The 23,574-nt window shown below is 51.3% G+C and overlaps 1 protein-coding gene across 2 annotated transcripts; it reads right to left on the bottom strand.

The window, feature by feature from the left end:
• Positions 1 to 1,120: 1,120 nt before the first annotated feature.
• Positions 1,121 to 14,657, bottom strand: LOC119956507 (urotensin-2 receptor-like). Of its 2 annotated transcripts, XM_038783788.1 has the most exons (3): positions 14,620 to 14,657; positions 13,930 to 14,116; positions 1,121 to 2,451 (listed from the first exon to the last, which is right to left on the bottom strand). In XM_038783788.1, the coding sequence occupies exon 3, from the start codon at positions 2,373 to 2,375 to the stop codon at positions 1,284 to 1,286; it is 1,092 nt and encodes a 363-aa protein (XP_038639716.1). In that variant the 5' UTR covers positions 2,376 to 2,451; positions 13,930 to 14,116; positions 14,620 to 14,657; the 3' UTR covers positions 1,121 to 1,283. The 2 variants fall into 2 exon arrangements, 1 of the variants encoding a protein (XP_038639716.1); XR_005458643.1 differs by lacking the exons at positions 1,121 to 2,451; positions 14,620 to 14,657 and adding an exon at positions 8,099 to 8,246 and having other exon boundaries at positions 13,930 to 14,111.
• Positions 14,658 to 23,574: the final 8,917 nt, after the last annotated feature.

Here is a 23,574-nt window from a genome sequence, read left to right as displayed (position 1 = left end):
AGGAGAATGAAACCGAGGGAACACTTAAAGGAATGTGCCCTCATTTAGAGGTAATCTGCTACTTAATGCGAAAGTCCCATAGCCCTTTGGGCCGATGTCCTCGAGATGGGTGAGTTGAAATATTACTGGGTCAAATCCAGCCAAAAGGCACATTAGCCATTTTTGGTCTTTTATATTTATTGAAAAGTTCCGGCTTCAATCTGCTATTTGTGCTGACTTTGACTGCTATCCAGATGATCTTGGTTAGGCCACGTTGGGAACACTGTGCGTGGGACTAGTCTCCATATTACAAATGGGGTATAGAGGCACCGGAGAAGATGCAGAGGGGGATTTACAAGGATGATTTAGAGGTTTCAACTGTCTGCCGGAGGCCCTTTCCTCGAGAAAGGGAAGACCCGGGGATAATGGGGATCTTTAAAACTATGAAGCGGTTCAAGTCGTGCGCACATAGAGAAACTGGTGGGGAGCCCAAAGCGACAGGCCATAAATAGAAGATAGTCACTAGTCAATTCAACAAGGAATTCAGGAGAACATTCTCGACCCAGAGCGTGCTGAGAATGTGGAACCCACTACCACAGGAAGTGGTTGCGAAGAATAGCAGAGATGTGTTAAAAGGGGAAGCTGGATTAACACATAAGGGAGAAATAAATAGAAGCTTATGCTGATTGGGTGGGAGCAGAAACACCAGCACAGAACAATTACATAGGAAGTAGGAGCAGAAGTAGGCCATTCGGCCCCTCGCGCCATTCATGGCTGACCTGTTTCTATTTCAAGTTCCGCATACCCATCTACCCCCCCAATAACCTCTGACCCCCTTGCCTAACAAGAATCTATCTACCTCCGCCTCCCTGTCCACAGGCCCATAGTGGTTAGCATTGTTGCTTCACAGCGCCAGGGTCCCAGGTTCGATTCCTGGCTTGGGTCACTGTCTGTGCGGAGTCTGCACGTTCTCCCCGTGTCTGCGTGGGTTTCCTCCGGGTGCTCCGGTTTCCTCCCGCAAGTCCAGAAAGACGTGCTTGTGAGGTGAATTGGACATTCTGAATTCTCGTAGAGACCTGGGGGGGGGGGGCAATTCGGAATTTCAAGACTGGGATTGTCGATTTTTGTTTCTGAATAAAGGAGTTAAGAGGTTACAGAGCCAAGGATGGCAGCGAGAGTTGAAACACAGATCTGGCAATGATCTAGCTCGAGATTCAGATCTGTAAAATGGGGAGAGGGGCATTACTTGTTTGAAAAACGCCTGGAGGTAAAACGATAAGCTCCTCTGGAGTCATTGAGTCAAGTTAGATGCTGATGCCCGATACCTCGCCTTGTACCTCGGCTTGAGTCGCTTTGGCTGTGTCCTTTTGTGCGACTGACCTCTGAGCCCTTTGGCTTCCTCTCCGCCGCCTCTTAAAGGTGACCCGTTCAGTCGAGCTTCTGCTCCGATGCATGGCGTAGTCCTTATAATTCTTGGTGAGCAATGTATAGAGAAAGGGGTTGATGCAGCTGTTGCTGTAGGTCAGACAGGTCACAAAGAAGTTGACGTACATGTGGGCCAGGGGGGTCAAACGCAATGATTCGTAGTTATACAGCTTCACTAACTGCCAGACCCAAAATGGTACAAAGCAGGCCCAATATGCCAAGATGATGCTAAAAATCATGTACAGAACCTTCTGCTTCAGGGTACGGTTCCTGATGTCCAACATCATCCGACCTGAGACCCAATAGGCCTGTGCCAATCGTATGTATAAGCACCCAATGATAACACCTGGAGCTAAAACGCTGGTGTTGAATAAGATGGTCAGGTAGGCCTTGTAGGCCTCAGGCTTCCAGGTCGGGTAGCAAATTCTCTTGGCTGTTCCTGTAGGGTTGGTAGTTTCTTTCAAATGGATCATAACCATCATCGGTAAGGTCAAAAGGCAGGACGTTAACCAAATGGCCATAGTAATCACCTTCCTGCAGGTTGCTGAAGCCCTGATGTCCAATGGCATGGCCACAGCCCTGTACCGCTCAACGCTCATGATGGTCAGTATGAAGATACTGGCGTGCATGGTCAGGAGATCCAGGCTGAGCAGGACTCTGCAGCCAATTTCCTCAAAGTACCAATCCTTGGCAAAGTAAGTGCAGACCACAAATGGGATGGTGAATAAATAGAGAAGGTCGGCCAGTGCTAGGTTTGTAATGTAGACGTACAGGGACCCGACAGACTTGATTGAATGGTTGACAATCACCAAAGTGTAGACGTTGCCCACTATCCCAAAGACACACATGATGGCCAGAGTGGCTCCGAGGAGCGAGGTAATCAGGATCTCGTTGGTATCACCTTGACTTTGAAGGGAGGAATTGCTCGTCAAGTTGCCTCTTGTGAGTTGACCATTGCCAACTCCTTCCATTTTGCTTCTCAGTTGGCCGCAGTCCCTCAAGGTCGCTTAAAACGTCTTCTTTTCCTGCTGCACCCTTTCAGGGCATCTTAATAAAAAAAATTAACAAATGTATTTTTTTGATTAGTACAAGATTTCTTTGGCCTTCTTTCCTCACGTATACATTTTTTTTGTTTTATCCCAGAATTATATCTTGTGTTCATGGCCCCCAGCTTCTGAGCATTCTCTGCCAACGCTTGTATCTTGGTGCAAGCGGACGTCATGATAGAGCAAGGTTGTGACCTTCCCCCTCTGATTTATTCTCTCCCACTACTCTCTCCATCCTTCTTTGGCACCTGCTCTATGTGATTGGCGACGGAGGGGGGTAGTCTCTGAACCTGTGCCCACCTTTACATTATAAAATATTAATTTGGATGTGGGCATCGCTGGCCACATCCTGGGCTGGATTCACCGGTTTTGCGGCTAAGTGCCGACGCCGGCGTGGGAACTGTAGCGTTCTGCGATGCCAAAATCGGCGTCGGACACGCCGATTAGCAACAGCGCCGGGCAAAACCCCCGGCTCCCGCGCCAAAAACGGGCGGAGAATGGCCAGGTCCGTGGCTGCGCATGCGCACGGCGACGACTTGTATCAGTCGTGCCGTACAACATGGCGCCGGCCATACACGGATCCAACCTGCCAGATAGTGCCCCACTGGACCCACCCTCGCCACCTTCGGACCACCCCTCACCCGACCCTCCAGTCTCCCCCCCCCCCCCCCCCCCCGTCCTCCCGGCCAGTGGCACGGCTCCCCCTTGATTGTGGTGGCGGTGGACACAGTCCGCAGCCGCCATGTGAGGTTGACGAAAACCTCGCGCACACGTGATGCACGCCATTATTAATCCGGCCCAACGGGGGCGGAGCATCCGGGGGGGGGGGGGGGCTTCAGGTGACGTCATGAGGCTGTCCCAATGGCGTGCGCCATACTCCCCCGATGACGCCGTTTTGGAGGGGGCGGAGTATTCGAAAACAGGCGACGCCCCCCGATTCGATTGTAAAACGGGATCCTCCGGCTGATCGTCGATTACGATAGCGGCGTCGGGCAATGGAGAATCCCACCCTCTGTTGCCCATCCCTAATTGCCCCTAACTGAGTGACATGCTCAGTCATTACAGCCACCCTCACATGTAGGCCAGACCAAGTAAGGTTGGCAGATTTCCTTTCCTAAAGCCAATGAGATGGACATTCCCGACAATGGTTTCCTGGTCTACATTGGGCTTTTAATGCCAGATTTAAAAAAAAATTGAATTCAAATTTCATCGTCTGCCCTTTTAGGATTCAAATCAATTTATTCCACTGGGTCCCTGGATTACTGATCCACTAACTGCCCCCTCACTGGTGTTGAGCTGTCCTTATTTGTGCTGTCAAAGGGGCAAACGTCCTTTCTGATGTTTGAACTAATGTCAGCGTCACGAGAGAGCAGAAGCCCTTTAATCGCTGCTTGCCTGCTTGTGTGATAATCTCTTTATTAGTGTCACAAGTAGGTTTATATTAACACTGCAATGAAGTTACTGTGAAAAGCCCCTAGTCGCCACATTCCGGCGCCTGTTCAGGTACACAGCGGGAGAATTCAGAATGTCCAATTCACCTGACAAGCACATCTTGCGGGGCTTGTGGGAGGAAACTGGAGCACCCGGAGGAAACCCACGCAGACATGGACTCCCCACAGACAGTGACCCAAGCCGGGAATCGAACCGGGGTCCCTGGTGCAGTGAAGCAACAGTGCTAACCACTATGGGCCTGTTAACATTCCTTTCCAACTCCTTTTAACTTGGACTATATCTAGGATAGGTACAGCCTGGAGCAGTAGTGGCGAACCTATGGCCCATCTGTGTAATATTCTTATCGAATGGCCTGATTTATATTACAAGAACACTTGTAGCTAGAACTATAAACAATTTATTAACATTAACTGTGGGTCAAATATATACAAAACAACAATTGAATAATGGTATGAATATGCACAAGCAATCTCTCTCCCAGCTCCCTAATCAGTCTGAGGTCACCTGACTCTAACATTCACTTATATACTAATGAGGCTCCTGGTGGTCAGTCGGTGAATTACAACACAAGCATGATATCACTGCACTCTGGCTTCTCGGTGCCATCCCTGAGACGTCTTCTCGACCGTTGCCCGCATACAGGGTTGTCACATTCCGCTGATTTCTGTCTATGTAGTTTTTTTCCGACCAGTATGACTGAAATGATTCGCACGCAAAGCAAGGATGAGTGAAGTGAGGTGAGTGCTGATTGTCCACAACATTGACTGTGAGAGCCGTGTTCTCCGGCGCCGGTTTTCAGGCAGGGGCAGGGATCGATGGCGGCGGCCCCCCCCCCCCCGGCAATTCTCCGGGCCCCGATGGGCCGAGCGGCCACCTGTTTTTCGGCCAGCCCCGCCGGCGTGAAATAGACACAGCCCATCCCGGCGAGACCTGGTTTGGAGGGCAGTTTACGGAGTCCTCGTGGCAGTGGGGGGGGATCTGGCCCGCGATCGGGGCCCACCGATCCGATGGCGGACCTGTGCTGTGGGGGCAATCTTTCCCTCCGCGCCAGCCTCTGTAAAGCTCCGCCATGGCCGGCGGGGAGAAGAATTCCCCTGCGCATGGGCAGGAAACACGCCGGCGGTTCTGCGCATGCACCAGAACACGGCAGCAGTCCTGTGCATGTGGCAACTCGCGCCGGCCCGCGCCAGCCCTTCGGCGCCGGTTGGCGTGGTGCCAACCCCATCAGCGCTGGCCTAGCCCCCGGAAGTGCGGAGGACTCCGCAACCTCCGGGAGGCCCGACCCCGGAGTGGTTGGCTCCGCTCTTCACGCGGGTATGGGCCACCCCGCCAATTGCGGGAGAATCCCGCCCATTATTGTTACCATTTGAATTCAATGACAGTTCTATAGATATATAAATGTTGAAGTGGGGATCGGCTATTGGAGAGGCTGTCGTGGTATTGTCGCTGGACTAGTAATCCAGGCACCCAGGGTAATGCTCCGGGGATCTGGGTTCGAATCCCACCACGGCAGGTGGTGGAATTTAAACTCAATAAAATCTCTGGAATTAAAAGTCTAACGGTGACCATGAAACCATTGTCGATTGTGGTGAAAACCCATCTGGTTCACTAATGTCCTTCAGGGAGGGAAATCTGCCGTCCTTACCTGGTCTGGCCTACATGTGACTCCAGACCCACAGTCAATGTGGTTGACTCTTAACTCTCCCCTCAAGGGCAACTAGGGACGGGCAATAAATGTTGGCCCAGCCTGTGAAGCCCATGTCCCATGAACAAATAAATTAATTAATTAAAAAAATTCTGTGTACCTCACTGTTCATCTAAGAATGATTCAGTTGCATCAGAATTTAGTAAAGCCAAAATGCAGTTGGATGAGAATGCAATGGCTTCATGCCCTGATCGCTCTTTTTTTAAAAACAGATTTAGAGTACCCAGTTAATTGTTTCTAATTAAGGGACAATTTAGCACGGCCAATCCACCTATCCTGCACATCTTTGGGTTGTGGGGGTGAGACCCACACAGACACAGGGAGAATGTGCAAACTCCACACGGGCAGTGACCCACGGACAGTGGCCGGGATTCGAACCCGGGTCCTCGGCGCCGTGAACCCTGATCACTTTCAACCTCTCCTCGAAAAAGGCCGTACCACACGTCAGCAGCTACTCTTGTCAATTGGTAGATGATGGATATTTTCTCCTCATGCTCTTCCCCTGGAGAACAGTGTGAAGTAATGGGAGGAATCACGGACTGCTTAATGTCCTCATAGATTGTGAGGTGAGCATTTCCTCCATGGACCATCTTCTATCAGCTGATGTGAGGCAGCTAGTCCTGTATAGGTAACCATGGCCATTCTCTCTCTCTCTCTTTCCCTCTCTTTACCTCTCCCTCTTTCTCCCTCTCCCTGTCTCTCTCCCTCTCTTTCTATCCCTCTCCCCCTCCCCCTGTTTCCCTCTTCTTCTCTCTCTCTTTCTCCCTCGCTCTCCCACCCTCTCTCATCCTCCTCTCTCTACCCCCCTCTCTTTCTCCCTCTCTCTCTCTCTCCCCTCTCTCCCTCCCCTCTGTCCCTCCCATCTCTCTCCTCCACTCTCTCCGTCTCTCTGTCCCCCCCCTCTCACCCTCTCTCTCCCCCCCTCTCCACGCAGACACGGGGAGAGCGTGCAGACTCCGTACAGACAGTGACCCAAGCCGGGAATCGAACCTGGGACCCTGGCGCTGTGAAGCCACAGTGCTAGCCACTGTGTTACCGATCATGCTGATGCCTGTCCCCGTAACCCTTGACCCCCTAATCGATAAATACAATCTGTGTAACTCAGCCTTGAATATAATCAATGATTCGGCCCCCGCTGTTAATGCCGCATAATAACGACTCCGAGAGAAAATTATTATCTTCATTTCCAGTCTTAGAGGGAAAACCTTGGGCTGGATTCCGCACTGTCGATATTCTCCGTTGCGCCGCCATCGCGCTCACGTCCGTGGATTTACTGACAGCGTGGGGGGTGCCCATAATGGGAAACCCCCGTGGACGGCTGGGGGGGACGGAGAATCCTGCTGACGGCGGGGCACGCCGTTCAGGACAACGGGGCGGCGGGAGGGAGAATCCCACCCCCTTGGGAGGGAGATCCCACCCCCTTGGGAGGGAGAATCCCACCCCCTTGGGAGGGAGAATCCCACCCCCTTGGGAGGGAGAATCCCACCCCCTTGGGAGGGAGATCCCACCCCCTTGGGAGGGAGAATCCCACACCCTTGGGAGGGAGAATCCCACCCCCTTGGGAGGGAGATCCCACCCCCTTGGGAGGGAGAATCCCACCCCCTTGGGAGGGAGAATCCCACCCCCTTTGGGAGGGAGAATCCCACCCCCTTATTTTAAAACTGGGTCTCCTGGTTCTAGTCTTCCCGACAATTGGAAACATCCTCCCTTGGCGCTGAGCTTGCACCTGGAGTTACGGTTCAGAGGCACAGACGCTACCCACCACAAGACCTGCCATGGCAATTCTACATCTTGTAGGTGGTGTTGGGATGAAGGGTGCTTTGGAGTTGGGCTGTGATGGCCCCAGTAGTGTGCCAGCCTGGTGATAGTGGCTGCTTGGCTCACATGCTCAGTTGGGATCCTTGAGCTTCCTTGTCCACACTAAGTTGGAACAATTTCGGGAGAAGATTAAGATGAAAAAAGCAAGTCCACAGTTCTGCTGTGAATCTGCTGCTGCCCCCAGCCATAATTTGCTGATTGACTCTATGAAGATCAGAGACCCACATTCTGGGAGGAGGCCATAATAATAATAATCTGAAATAATAATATTTATTAGTGTCACAAGTAGGCTTACATTAACACCGCAATGAAGTTACTGTGAAATGCCCCTAGTCGCCACACTCCAGCGCCTGTTCGGGTACACAGAGGGAGAATTCAGAATGTCCAATGTATTAATCTGCTGCAGGTTGTTGCCCAAGACTGAAGACTTATGAAGAACATTGGCATTTGACCAACCATTTCTGAATAACTCATTGTGGGAGAGGGGTGTGGTTGTTTTACAAGGAAGGAGGAAACAAAATGACACATATCTTAAATACAGATTGTTGATGAAGCCAATATTAATTGAAGACAAAATCTGCATTAGTTGAAAGAAAGATTTGTTGCAGTAAGTCAGACCATCAAGTTCAGGGTATCATAGAGAGCTGTTTATTCATTTAAATAACTGCATAAACCTTACTCTTTAGAAAGAGAGACTGTGCACAATTAATTACAATCGTTGCACTCTGTTGCATTGTACAAAGATTTCCTTAAGCTGCTTGTAGGATCCATCTCTGACCTGTCACTCGAATGAATGGAGATAATGGGCTCTGTGTTCATATCTTTGGAATAAAAATTCATATTAACATCGACACAAGAAAGGTACAACAGAAAATGGAGATTCAATTTTCATTCTCTGATTTATAAGAAGTGCATTTTCAATCCTCATTATCAATGTGAGGAAAGTTGGAAATGGTAATAAATCCTTTCATATTCAGCCTCTGCACTGTCCCCATCAAACACTCCCAGGACAGGTACAGCCCGGGGTTAGATACAGAGTAAAGCTCCCTCTACACTGTCCCCATCAAACACTCCCAGGACAGGTACAGCACAGGGTTAGATACAGAGTAAAGCTCCCTCTACACTGTCCCCATCAAACACCCAGGACAGGTACAGCACGGGGTTAGATACAGAGTAAAGCTCCCTCTACACTGTCCCTATCAAACATTCCCAGGACAGGTACAGCACGGGGTTAGATACAGAGTAAAGCTCCCTCTACACTGTCCCCATCAAACATTCCCAGGACAGATACAGCACGGGGTTAAGTACAGAGTAAAGCTCCCTCTACACTGTCCCCATCAAACACTCCCAGGACAGGTACAGCACGGGGTTAGATACAGAGTAAACCTCCCTCTGCACTGTCCCCATCAAACACTCCCAGGACAGGTACAGCACGGGGTTAGATACAGAGTAAAGCTCTCTCTGCACGGTCCCCATCAAACACTCCCAGGACAGGTACAGCACAGGGTTAGATACAGAGTAAAGCTCTCTCTACACTGTCCCCATCAAACACTCCCAGGACAGGTACATCACGGGGTTAGATACAGAGTAAAGCTCCCTCTCCACTGTCCCCATCAAACACTCCCAGAACAGGTACAGCATGGGGTTAGATACAGAGTAAAGCTCCCTCTACACTGTCCCCATCAAACACTCAAAGGACAGGTACAGCACGGGGTTAAGTACAGGGGTTGCCATACCAACATCCCCGAACAGGCGCTGAATGTGGCGACTAGGGGCTTTTCACAGTAACTTCATTTGAAGCCTACTTGTGACGACAAGCGATTTTCTTTTTTTTTTCTTTTTTTTTCGTTTGTCCTATTTTCCTCCCTCTTCACCATTCTTCCCCTTGCCCCTGTGCCCTCTCTGTCTCTGAAAGAGCTTTTCATAGAATTTACATTGTAGAAGGAGGCCATTCGGCCCATCGAGTCTGCACCGGCTCTTGGAAAGAGCACCCGACCCAAGGTCAGCACCTCCACCCATCCCCAAAACCCAGTAACCCCACCCAACACTAAGGGCAATTTTGGACACTAAGGGCGATTTAGCACGGCCAATCCACCTAACCTGCACATCTTTGGACTGTGGGAGGAAACCGGAGCACCTGGAGGAAACCCACGCACACACGGGGAGGATGTGCAAACTTCTCCCAGACAGTGACCCAAGCCGGGAATCGAACCTGGGACCCTGGTGCTATGAAGCAATTGTGCTATCCACAATGCTACCGTGCTGCTGTTTTGCTATGATCGGAGAAGGCAGATGTGTGTAAAGTTTGGAAAGTTGCTGGCGCCCTCTTTTATCACCGGCAGTCATGGAAATAAGGAGTTTAATAATCGTTTAATTCCACTGAGGGGCAGGAATTAAACGAGACAAAGGGACATCTCATGCTGTGTGTCCATGAATCTCAATAGCCGTGGCCTGACTGTGCTTTCAAAGTTCACATCACATGAAACTTAACCAAGTGTGTTGTTGCAAGTCTTCCTTCTCTCAGAGCACTTGAAGTGTCTCATAAATAAGAAATAACCCTTGATTGTATCTTAGTGGCCTGCTGATGAATAACTTCAGTGGAAATGTTACGTGAAGAAAGTAACGATCAATATTTAAATGATCCTGTTAAATGACCATGGGATTCGCAAGCATGTGAAATGCCATGGGATTGAACGCTGAGCCTCCCTGAGCCTCTCTGAGTGACAGAGCTGTATGTGACGAGACTGCATTTCTCCTCCCTGTCAGCGAAGGTGAGCGAGTTAAAGATGTGGAGGGCATGGACCCCGGCTGTGGAGAGGAAGAGAGCAATCTTCCGTGCGTCCGAGGCAGCTTCCAGGTCCATGGCCTCGAGGTACAGCTGGAAGCACTGTTTAAAAATCTTCCAATTGGAGCCCAGGTTTCCGGTAATGCGGAGGGGCGGCGGCAGGGGAGCGGTGTCCATTCTGCAGGATGGCTAAAGACTGCTGATCACTGGTAGGTAGGTCTCAGAAGTACTAACCCCTCAACTACTGGTACCATGAAGTGTTGGGCACTGTGGACTTGTGAAGCAGACATATGCCACCAACACTGAAGAAGGTCCAACACTATTTTATTAACTACTTATAAAATAATAGACATACTATAACTGTGGGTTTACACGATGCTAGATTAACTAGAGACATGTGCCTGTCTGAACCAGTTGAATCTCTTAGCACGTGGTGTGAGTCTGTACTGTACTTAACATAAGAACATAAGAACTAGGAGCAGGAGTAGACCATCTGGCCCCTCGAGCCTGCTCCGCCATTCAATTAGATCATGGCTGATCTTTTGTGGACTCAGCTCCACTTTCCGGCCCGAACACCATAACCCTTAATCCCTTTATTCTTCAAAAAACTATCTATCTTTACCTTAAAAACATGTAATGAAGGAGCCTCAACTGCTTCACTGGGCAAGGAATTCCATAGATTCACAACCCTTTGGGTGAAGAAGTTCCTCCTAAACTCAGTCCTAAATCTACTTCCCCTTATTTTGAGGCTATGCCCCCTAGTTCTGCTGTCACCCGCCAGTGGAAACAACCTGCCCGCATCTATCCTATCTGTTCCCTTCATAATTTTAAATGTTTCTATAAGATCCCCCCTCATCCTTCTAAATTCCAATGAGTACAGTCCCAGTCTACTCAACCTCTCCTCATAATCCAACCCCTTCAGCTCTGGGATTAACCTAGTGAATCTCCTCCTTGATGAGCTCTCCTGCTTCTGACAGGCAGCATCCAGAACGAGCGGGAAAATGATGCCCTCTGCCTTTATACTGCGTGTGTTCTAACTGGTGATTGGCTGCGGTGTTTGTGCATGTTGATTGGTCCTAGTGTATATCCATCAGTATGTGTCTGCACCATGATATACTGGTGTATATTATGACAAGTGACAGAGCTGTATGTGACGAGACTGCAACCGTGGGAGCCGGGGCTGAAAATGGGACTCCGAACCGACGGGCCAGGAAGTCACCCCTTGTGGACATCGGGTAAAATGGGAATGAGGGCATGAGCTCAGGTGTTGCTGCCCAGAGTTAGGAGATTTTTACATCTCGCTCTAGAATTGGGCAGAGGCAATGTTTTTGCTGTTAGTTAATCGATTTATCTATAGGCCAATGGGAGCGATTCAATGGGGGGAGAAACAGAGCCCGCTTTTGGGCATATTGAGGGGGCTGTTTCTCGGCTTGGCCTGGTTGAGGAACATCCCGTCAAGCCCGCACTTTAGTCATTTCCTGCACTGGCAATTTCAGCTCAAAAGCCGCGAAGACCACTCGTCCATCAGGGGCCATTTGTAAAGGCAGCCCCGATCTATCGATACCCCCCCCCCCCCTCCTCAGCAACCCCACCGCGGACTCGGACACCCCCAATTCACCCAGCCTACCTCTTTCAGGGTCCTTGAACTGCCCCCCTCCCCAACCAAACCTCACCTTTTAAGGGCAAAGCACCTTGGGTCCTACGCCTGGCATGGGCAACCTTGAACCCGGGCACCTTGGGAAAAGAAAAACGAAAATGAAAATCGGTTATTGTCACGAGTAGGCTTCAAATGAAGTTACTGTGAAAAGCCCCTAGTCGCCACATTCCGGCGCCTGTTCGGGGAGGCTGGTACGGGAATCGAACCGTGCTGCTGGCCTGCCTTGGTCTGCTTGAAAAGCCAGCGATTTAGCCCATTGAGCTAAACCAGCCCTGTGGCACTGCTACCCAGGCACCCTGGGTGCCCAGGTACCAAGGTGCCAGCAGGAGTGCCAGGGTGCTACTCTGCCCGGAGCCCGAATACCCTGCAGCCTCCAATGTCCTCCAATGCTACACTTGACCTCTGATGAACGTGAAAGCGGGAGGGAGCTGGTATTATTGATGACGGCAGCAGCTTCCATTGATGTGATATCTTCGAAACATCCCACAGCCCACAGAATGGGTACTGTGCCAAAGAATAAAAGAAAGGTTCGAGAAAGCTCAGCCCAAGGGGGCATTTTTGAAAGGAGGGTTGGGAGAGACAGGGCCATCAGTGGTGGAGTAAAAGGAGGGAGGGATTCACAGGAGTGGAAGTGGGGAGGGGGGTGGCGGATTATCACTAGATGAGTAATCCAGAGTAAAACCCCGGCGACCCAGGTTCGAATCCCACCGCGGCAGATGGTGGAATTTGAACAAAACGTTACAAATCTGGGGCGGGGTTCTCTCAGCCCCCGACGGGCCGGAGAATCGCCGGGCGCGAATCGCGCGACGGCCCCCCACGACACCAATCTGCCGATTCTCCGGAGAATAGGCGCCGTCGGCGTGGCACCGGTCGGGAGCCAATCTACGCGGCCCCCCCCCCCCCCCGGTGATTCTCCGCCCAAGATGTGCCGAGCAGCCGCACAAAGAATCCGCGTCCCGCCGGCGCTGTCCACATGTGGTCTTACCCGGCGGGACCTCGGCATGCATCCATCCGGGGGCGGCCTGGTGGGGAAGGAGGGGAGTCTGACCCCTGGGGGGGGGGGGGGGGGGCTCCTCCGCTGTGGCCTGGCCCACGATCGGGGCCTACCGATCGGTGGGCCGGCCTCTCGAGCTGGGGGCCTCTTTACCTCCGCGCTGACCCCTGTAGCCCTACACCATGTTGCGTCGGGGGCCGGCACGGAGAAGGGAGCCACTGCGCAGGCGCGCATTGACGCAGGTCGCACTGCGCATGCGCAGACCCGCAGCGCCCATCTGTCGCCGGCTTCGGCAGCTGGAGCGGCGTGGGCCGCTCCAGCGCCGTGCTGGCCCCCTGTAGGGGTCAGAATCGCTGCTCCTGAGGCCATGTTGACGCTGCCGCGAAACGGGACAGCGTTTACGACGGCGTGAACACTTAGCCTCAGGATCAGAGAATCCCTCCCCTGGAATTACAGTCCTGATTGCCATAAAAACGCATCTGGTTGGCTAATGTAGTTTAGCAAACTCAGGGCAACTCAAGCCAACTTTAAGCCATACAATTGAACTCTTTAAGCCCCCGATATTATTCGAGTGTATCTGTGCTGCAGCCGTTCCCCCCTCCCCAGGCCCTGAGACACCTGACTCCCGAATGAATGAATAGTTAGTGCGGTTGTGGCCTGAACATTGCTCTGTACAACAGAAGCAGAATTTTGTACTCCAGCTGTATGGAGATAGAACGGACCATCACATTGGCATTTCTAATTGAGTGGAGAGGGAGGGGACTGGTCGCAGAGGTGGGGGGGGGACTTATATTAAATTGGAGTTGCCGGCCTTCACTGAGTTACCCAGTCTCAGTGGGGGCATTATGATGGCACTCAGAGCCCCTCAGCTATGGACAGTCCGTGGCACAACCAGCTCACGCCATCGAGGGGACTGGCGCACACCAACAATAACCCGCCCAGGGCCCAGGGAGCCAAGGGTCGCCAAGAGGTCAGAGGGGGAGAATTACAAAGGGCAATCAAAAAAAGATTAATTGTCAGGCAAAAAATGAAATTGATGATAAATAGAAATGATTGACTCGAGCTTACATTGATCCAGTGTTGCAGATTCTCTCCATCTTACTCAGTCTACCCGATCTTCAGATTAACTCTTGTGATCTTCCTGAATTCGTACAGAATAACCCACTTCCGCTTTCCTCTCGAAGAAACACAAGCGACAAAATTCAGGGTGTTCATTCCAATCTCATGTCAGTGAGATTCGCTATTTTCCATCTGTCTGAATTCAAAGCAGTAGCTGATTACCGTGTTTATCGAACAGGGAGTTTCAATCAGGCACCTAATCCATTATCTCGCTGAGAACCACGGGGTAGAGGGATTGATAGGGTGAAAAGAGAGAGTAAGCTGCTGCTCCAGTCGTTAGCTCACCCTCCCTATTTATCCTCTTCACCTCTCTCCTTCAAAGTTTTCTCCCTCCCTCTATCCATAATCCTCCCTCTCTCCTTGTCACCCACTCTCCTTCTTTCTTGCCCTCTCTCCCTCTTCCCTCTCTCCCTCCCCCTTGCTTTTCTTTTCCACCCTGCCCCCTTTATCACCCTTGCCCACCCCCTCTCTCTTCCCTCTCTTCCTTTCCCCCTTTCTTTCCCCAGCTTCCCTCCCTCTCCTTCACCACCTCTTCCCCCTCTCTTCCCTCATTCTCTCACTCTCTCCGGCCTCTCCACTTCTCCCTCTTTACGCCCCCCCCTTCCACACTCCTACCTTCCCTCTTTCCCTCCCTCTTACCCTCTCGCTCTCCGTCTCGCACCCTCTTTCACCCTCTCTCTCTCTCTCAATGTCTCTCACTCTCTCCTCCCCGCTCACAGTTTAGCTTGGTTACTGCTGACTGGTTTTGTCAGCTGATTGCTGCCCAGACACTAATCTCAACATCTACATGAGAAAAATAATGTGATATACTGTCAGTCAGCCAATCCTGACCAGTGAAATTCCATTCCTGCTTCACACCCGGCCTTCATTCTCTGAACTCAAGATTGCTCTCGCTGGCTCTATTCCTTCTCCCTTCATTTGTTCTTTCTCGTATTTTCCCTCATCCCATTCCACTGTCATCCTCATTTTCAATCCCTCTTGTTTATTAAAGGGAACAGGTGCAGCTGTGCTATCGGAAAGAATTTGAATAGAACCTCTCACAGTTCTTGGGTGACTCAAAGTCTTCACATCCAGTGTCGTCACCGTTTGTGAAGTGTGCTTACGGTTATAGTGCCGGGGAACGTGACCAGCACCTCCCACAATCAAATAAATGACCAGGACACCTGCTTGGGCGATGTTGGTTGAGGTGCTGGGACTCCAGGCAGAATACCAGGACTTAAAAGGTCTCGTCTTTGTGTTCAAATCCCTCCATGGCCTTCCCTCCGTCCCTATCTTCAATATTCCTCCAGTTCTGGCCTCTTGTGCATCCATGATTTTAAAGGCCCCACGTGTGGTGATATGCATCACTGTAAATACACGAGGGGTTAATGTAAATACACTATGACTAAGTATAGAACCTTAGTTCGGCCACACTTGGAGTATAGTATTCAATTCTGGTCGCCACACTACCAGAAGGATGTGGAGGCTTTAGAGAGGGTGCAGAAGAGATTTACCAGGATGTTGCCTGGTATGGAGGGCATTAGCTATGAGGAGCGGTTGAATAAACTCGGTTTGTTCTCACTGGAACGACGGAGGTTGAGGGGCGACCTGATAGAGGTCTACAAAATTATGAGGGGCATAGACAGAGTGGATAGTCAGAGACTTTTTCCCAGGGTGGAGGGGTCAATTACTAGGGGGCATAGGTTTAAGGTGCGAGGGGCAAGGTTTAGGGGAGATGTACGATGCAAGTTTTTTACACAGAGGGTAGTGGGTGCCTGAAACTCGCTGCCGGAGGAGGTGGTGGAAGCAGGGACGATAGTGACGTTTAAGGGGCATCTTGATAAATACATGAATAGGATGGGAATAGAGGGATACGGAGCCCAGAAGTGTGGAAGATTTTAGTTTTGACGGGCAGCATGGCCGGCATGCGCTAGGAGGGCCGAAGGGCCTGTTCCTGTGCTGTACTTTTCTTTGTTCTTTGTTCTAAGTAAACACTAGAGGGAGCACCAGAGACGTCATGACATGCAGACATACAGCTAATGAACACATAGAATAGGACGCGACCAATGGGCAGTCAAAACACCCAGAGGTGACACTACCACAAGGGGGCATTACACAACCCATATATAAGGGCAGGGCACACATGCTCTGTCTCTTTCCACAGGCGACACTTAGAGAGAAGGACAGGGGCAGATCAGAAGCATCACACCCACCACGTGGCTTAGAGCAGACTGGTTAATTAGACTGAGTTACTATAGCCAGATTAGCAGGAGAGTCGAACTCATAGAGAACTGTGCTAATGGTTCAATAAATCACATTGAACTGACTTCAATGTCTGGAGTATTTTCTGGTCAAAGCTGCATCGAGTTGCAGCCTGTGTTATCTTTCCTGAACGGTCTAGGCCTAGTTTTTAGTTCTAGAATCTCCAATCCGTTCCAATTGAAACTGGGCAGCACAGTGGTTAGCACTGCTGCCTCACAGCACCAGGGACCCGGTTAAAATCAAGCTTTGGCTGACTGTCTGTGTGGAGTTTGCACTTTCTCCCCGTGTCTGCGTGGGTTTTCTCCAGGTGCTCTGGTTTCCTTCCAAGGATGTGCAGGCTAGGTGGATTGGAGATGCCAAATTGTCCCTAGGTAGGGTTACAGGGATAGGGTGGGTAATTGGGCCTAGTTAGGGTGCTCTTTCGGAAGGCCGGTGCATACACAATGGGCCGAATGGCCTTCTTCTGCACCGTAGGGATTCTATGATTCTTCTATTCTACCCTGTCTTTTCCTGTTAATATTTTGAAGACTTTGACCAGATTGCTCCTTAACCTTATACATTTCAGCGAAAACATGGCTAATTGGTATAGCCGATCGAACGGCCCGGCCCCATCATGGCCGACTCGGGACGTGAGGAGGGCAATAAATCTCACCAGACGTTGTGATCTGGGTCTCGCCCCCACTGGGCCAGATCTGCGCCAGATCCTCCCAACGCCTGATCGAACTGATCGAAGGGATCGAACGCCCATGTCTGGGAGACATCGCCATGGCGCCATTTCGCACTGGTTCACACAAACGGCGCCCTGGGGGTGTCGTGTTATTCACCCTGGGGTAACACGGACTGCAACACGATGCAGCTAAACTGCAAAACATACACCAAACGTCGGCGTTGGTTCAATACGATCTTCTATAACAATGCACACAGCTGGCTGTAGGTTGACTCTCTACTACTCTAAGTATACTAACTGTAAGTAACTAGACCAGACTAACTCTGATCCACGTGTAGAAGGCGCTGACTGATATACACACCCTGACTGTCACTACAGTTGTCACCAGTGGAAAGAGGCAGAGTGCTGATGCCTCGTGTGTTTTATAGGTGGAAGCCCTCCTCTGGTGTTCTGTCTGGTGATTGGTTGTGTTCTGTCCTGTGTGTTGATTGGCTAACCTGGGTATCTGTCACTACCTGTTTTTACCTCAAAGACATGTCATAGAATTTACAGTGCAGAAGGAGGCCATTCGGCCCATCGAATCTGCACCGGCCCTTGGAAAGAACACCCTACCCAAGGTCAACACCTCCACCCTATCCCCATAACCCAGTAACCCCACCCAACACTAAGGGCAATTCTGGATACTAAGGGCAATTTATCACGGCCAATCCACCTAACCTGCACATCTTTGGACTGTGGGAGGAAACCGGAGCACCCGGAGGAAACCCACGCAGACACGGGGAGGATGTGCTGACTCCGCACAGACAGTGACCCAAGCCGGAATCGAACCTGGCATCCTGGAGCTGTGAAGCAATTGTGCTATCCACAATGCTACCGTGCTGTCTCATGATGTGCATGGGTGCATATTATGACAGGGGGGGGGTGTCTCCCAGGCCATCGGAAGTGCTGGGAATGACTGACATGACTGGGAAATTGGCTGAGTGGCAGGCGATAAAAAGTAGGACAATGGGCCGGTACTCAAATTGGCAGGAGGTGATAGAGATCAGTGTTAGGTCTCAATTGTTCACATTATCCATCAATGACTTGGATAATGGAATGGAAAGTCATACATCCAAATTTGCTGGTGGCACAAAGTTGGGTGGCATTGTAGACAGTGTAAAGTAAAGTCACCATAGCACCAGCTGACCCCAGCCCGCCCTCTCAACCTTTCCCCATTGAGGGGAGAGAGCTGGCTGTTGGTGATTCAACCTGAGGGTCACCACACCTCAGGCGAGGGGCAAGGTTGAGAGAGCGGAGCCTTCATGAATAACCTCAGCTGGTACAGGAATTGAACCCGCGTTGCTGGCCTCGCTCTGCAGCACGGACCAACTGAGCTAAATAGTGCAGGCGACAGCATAAAATTACAAAGGGATATTCACAGACGAGGTGGATGGGCTAAACTGTGACTGATGGATTGCAATGTAAGCAAGTGTGTGGTTATCCAATCTGGAACAAAAAAGGACAGAGCAGGGCACTTTCTAGATGGTATGAAGCTAAATTCAAGGGGTGTCCAAAGAGACCTGGGGGTTCAGTGGTATCGATGTTTACAATGCTAGGAATCGAGATGTCTAATGGAGTCCTGGCCTTTATATCGAGAGGATTGGAATATAAAGACCCAGGGGTTATGCTGCAGCTGTACAAAACCCTGGTTAGACCCCACTTGGCAGTCACTGGGAGCAGTTCTGGGCACCACACCTTAGGAAGGATATTTTGGCCTTGGAGGGAGAGCAGCGTAGGTTTACAAGAATGATACCTGGACTACAGGGGTTAAGTTGTGAGGAGAGATCATGGACAACGGGAAAAGAAAGAGTCCTCTTTGGGCGCATTTAACAGGGTGTTTCCCAGCACCTGCAGCACCGTGGCAACCCCGCTATCAAACGGGACTCTGTTTTTTTTAACCATGGCGAGGAATGCCCGTTGAGGTGGAACTTACCTTCATTTCCTGCACTGAGGGGTTGAGCTTTATAATTGTCGCCCCAATCTCCCCGATCTCTGGACCCCACACCGCATCCTCCAGATTCCCCCCCACCCCCCCCAAACAATGTCCCAACACACCTGTTAGGGGGTCTCGAGCCCACCCCTCATCCTACCTCATAAGGGCAGGGCACCCCTGGGCCCAATCCCTTGCCATTGCTAGCCTGGCACCTTGGTGGTGCCCCTGCCAGCTGGACGTGCCAGCCAGACACCAGGGCAGTGCCAAGATGCCAGATAGGCAGTGCCAAGGTGCCTTGGTGACAGCAGGAGTGCCAGAGCCACTCAACCAATTTCCCAGTCATGTCACTAATTAACCCCCAATTCGGTGGGCTTCTATCTTAGTTAAAGCCTCTTATGTGGAACTTTATCAAATACCTTCTGGAAGTCCATGCAAACAACATCCATAGACATTCCCCTGTCCACTACCAGAGACACAAGTTGACGTCGTTATGGCGTGAAGCACAAACTCTCCAGGAAGGAAGCTGGATAGATACGGTTGCCAAACCTTCAGGATTGCCTGTGATTCTCCGGGAATTGTTGGTCAATCGCCTGGGCAGAATCCGTAAGTGACACCCAGAAGAAGCAAAAATCATAGATCCATCGTAAAAGATTGGCCTTGAGAAAAAATGTCTTTCTCTTTATTTGTAAGAAAAACTATTGGAGAAGGAGATTTATTTGGAAATGGAATATCCAGGGATATACCCAAGAGTTGGCCATGGGCAGCACGGTACCACAGTGGTTAGCACTGTTGCTTCACAGCGGCAGGGTCCCAGGTTCGATTCCCGGCTTGGGCCACTGTCTGTGCGGAGTTTGTACGTTCTCCCCGTGTCTGTTCGGTGAATTGGGCATTCTGAATTCTCTCTCTTGGCGTGTTTGAGAGGAGTTAATCAAGTTGACAGTGACGTGAGTTAGAGGATACATCAAAATGGTTTTAGAAATAGCATTTCCCCCCCGTGTACCTATTTGTGTTCTGGACTGACTCGCTCCCTTGTGGTTTGCCTGAGCTGAACAACAGAAGCTGGTGAGAGAAATAGGAAACCAACACGCCAGCCCTCTCACAACGTCCTGTGTTTGCTAGTGTGGTGGCCTTTACTGTTGAGGCCACATTTTTCTTTTAACAATGGGGACAGAGAAAAGAAAGAACTCGCATTTCCGTGGCACCTTCCACCACCTCAGGGTCTCTCACAGTGATACACAGCCAATGAAATACTTTGCCAAGTGTATGTGCGAACTGATTCGTTCAGATACGAAGAAGTAGGAAAGACACTATAAAATGAAGGATATGATTCTAAAGAGCTAATAATAATAATAATCTTTATTAGTGTGTCACAAGTAGGCTTACATTAACACTGCAATGGCGTTACTGTGAAAAGCCCCTAGTCGCCACACTCCGGCGCCTGTTCGGGTACACAGAGGGAGAATTCAGAATGTCCAATTCACCTAACAAGCACGTCTTTCGGGACTTGTGGGAGGAAACCGGAGCGCCCGGAGGGAACCCACGCAGACACGGCGAGAACGTGCAGACTCCGCACAGACAGTGACCCAAGCTGGGAATCGAACCCAGGACCCTGGCGCTGTGAAACAACAGTGCTAACCACTGTGCTACCGTGCCGCCCTGGGTGCAGATGTTCACAGATCATTGAAGGTGAGAGGGAAGGCTGAGAAAGCGACTAATGAAACATTCAAGATCCTGAATGGAATGAATCAGGATCTAGGGCTGAACTCCAAAGGTAAGGTGAGAGTGACTGCCCTTGACACCAAGGCAACGTTTGATGGAATGTTGCCTCCCGGAGCCCTGGCTAAACTGGGATCAATGGGAATCGGGGAAAACTCTCCGCTGGTTGGAGTCATACCCGGCACAAAGGAAGATGGTTGTGGTGGTTGGAGGTCAATCATCTCAGCTCCAGGACATCACTGCAGGGGTTCCTCAGGATAGTGTCCTCGGCCCCAACTATCTTCAGCTGCTTCATCAATGACCTTCCTTCCATCATAAGGTCAGAGGTGGGGATGTTTGCGGATGACTGCACAGTGTTCAACACCATTCATGACTCCTCAGATAATGAAGCAGCCCATGTCCAAATTCAGCACGACCTGGACGATATCCAGGCTTAGACAGTCAAGTGGCAAGTTACATTCGTGCCACACAAGTGCCAGACAATTGCTATCCTCAACAAGAGAGGATCTAACCATCACCCCTTGACATTCAATGGCATTACCATCACTGAATCCCCCACTATCAACATTCTGGGCGTTACCATTGACCAGAAGCTGAACAGGACCCAGCCATATAAATATTCTGGCTACGAGGACAGAGGCCAGGAACCCTGTAGCGAGTAACTCACCTCCTGACCGCTCCAAATCCTGTTCACCATCTACAAGGCACAAGTCAGGAGTATAATGGAATACTCTCCACTTGCCTGGAAGAGTGTAGCTCCAATACTCAAGAAGCTGAAAACCATCCAGTACAAAGCTTCCCGCTTGCTTGGCACCCCTTCCACATTAATTTCCTCCACCTCCGACACACAGTGCCAGCCGCAGGGCCGGCTCAAGGCACCGGCAACTCGGGCAGTCGCCCGGGGCGCCATGTGCTAGGGGGCGCCAGAGACTCGGGTCCCGCGCATGCGCAGTTGGGCCGGTGCAAACCAGCGCATGCGCGGTGGCCGCCCTCAGGGCTGCCCCCCCCTCGGTCCGCCCCCCCCCTCGGTCCGCCCCCCCCTCCCCCGGCTCGGTCCGCCCCCCCCCCCCCCCGCTCGGTCCGCCCCCCGCTCGGTCCGCTCCCCCCGCCCCCCCCTCGGTCCGCTCCCCCCGCCCCCCCTCGGCCCCGCCCCCCCTCGGCCCCCCCCTCGGCCCCGCCCCCCCCTTGGCCCCCCCCCTCACCCCCCCCCCCCCTCGGCCCCCCCCTCTCCCCCCCCAAGGGCGCCGTTCAGCTTGCCCGGGGCGCCAGCAACCCTAGGGCCGGCGCTGGCCAGCCGTGTGTACCATCTACAAGATGCACTGCAGTAACTCACCAAGGTTCCTTAGGCAGCACCTTCCAAACACACGACCACTGCCATCTAGGACAAGAGCAGCAGATACCAGGGGCCCACCACCTGGAGGTTCCCCTCCCAAACCACTCACCATCCTGACTTGGAAATATATTGGCCGTTCCTTCACTGTCGCTGGGTCAAAATCCTGGAACTCCCTCCCTAACAGCACTGTGGGTGTACCTACACCTCAGGGACTGCAGCGGTTCAAGAAGGCAGCTCACCACCACCTTCTCAAGGAGCAATGACTCCCACATCCCGTAAATGAATTAAAAAAAAGAGTATTGAAGCAGGCAAATTATGTTGAGCCTGTTTGAAGCGTTGGCTGACCCTCAGCTGGGAGTTCAGGTCCAGTTGTGGGCACCGCCTTTTAGGGAGGTTGTGAAGGTATTGGAGAGAGTGTGGAAAAGATTCGGAGGGATGGTGCTCGGGATGAGGAACTTCAGTGGATGGATCGGCGGAGCTGGGAACGGTCTCCTTGGAGAAGAGTGAGAGGTTGAGAGTTGTTACGTAGGGTGTGAACACATTAATGGGTAAACCTGTCCCAATTGGTGGAAGGATTCAGACCCAGAGGACATTAATTGGCAAAAGAAGCAAGGGAAAAACATATTGCGTCGCGAGGGGTTAGGATTTGAATAGAAACAATGTGCAGGGGTTTGGGGGAAAAGGCTGGGGGTGGGCACTAAGTGCTCGTTTGGAGAGACGGTGCGGGGACGATGGGCCGAATGGCGTCCTTCAGCACCGGTATCAATTCTGTGATCTGATCAGACCCCACCAAAGTTCTGAGGCTGCGTTCCCATCATCCCTCCCACATGGAAACCAGCCGAAGGCGGAGGAGGACTCGCCTGATGGCTCATCTGTAAGGGAGCACTTGCGAGAGAGCAGCACTCCTTCATTTCTGCACTGGCAGGGGTCAGCCTTGGCCCCGTGTTTACGCCTCGGGAGTGGCCCAACGTTCACAAACACATGGAGACACAGGATAGGGGCAGAGGTAGGCCATTCGGCCCCTCGAGCCTGCTGTGCCGTTCGACAAAGTCGCGTTTGCGTTTGTGTTTCGAGTCCTGATTTCCCTAACTGACCCCCGATTCACCCCTCAATCAACAGCACTGAGGCAAAGGACTTGGCCACTGTCAAGCGCTGTTTGTGGGATCTTACTCTGCGTGACTTGGGTGCCTCATTTCCTTCGCTCAAAAAAGTTAAATCATTGGTGTGAAATGCTTTGAAACCTGCTGCCGTCATGAGAGATGCTTTGTAAGTGTAAATTCTTTCAATCCGAAATGTTTTCCCCCATCTCTTGCATTGTGAGAAATTTCAGTAATGCTGTTTGGATCTTTGATTTGTTTTGACTTAAGCTGACTGGTCTGGAACTTGTCCTGTGGTGTCACGCCCCCCCCCCCCCCCCCCCCCCCCCCACCACCACCACCACCACATTTTTCTCTGCTTGAGCTTAATCGATTAACCTGCATCTCGTCACTTTGTGGTTTCTGATTCACTACCTCTCGGTTTGACTCCCCCGTCAATAACCACACTCCCTCCGACCTCAAGCCCCTGCGTCACATTTCACAGCGAGGGCAGCTATTGAACGCATTAGATTGCTGCTGAGCCTTTTCAAAATGATTTTTTTTCCCCTTTATTGCTCATAATTTTTTT

This window comes from Scyliorhinus canicula, chromosome 23 (assembly GCF_902713615.1).
Source record: "Scyliorhinus canicula chromosome 23, sScyCan1.1, whole genome shotgun sequence".
Lineage (NCBI taxonomy): Eukaryota > Metazoa > Chordata > Chondrichthyes > Carcharhiniformes > Scyliorhinidae > Scyliorhinus > Scyliorhinus canicula.
The sequence above is the reverse complement of the archived record's forward strand: the minus strand, read 5'-3'. Positions and strand labels throughout refer to the sequence as shown.

Bases quoted from the DNA above. Each gene is read 5' to 3' on its own strand.
- LOC119956507 (XM_038783788.1), bottom strand. From the start codon at position 2,375: ATGGAAGGAGTTGGCAATGGTCAACTCACAAGAGGCAACTTGACGAGC.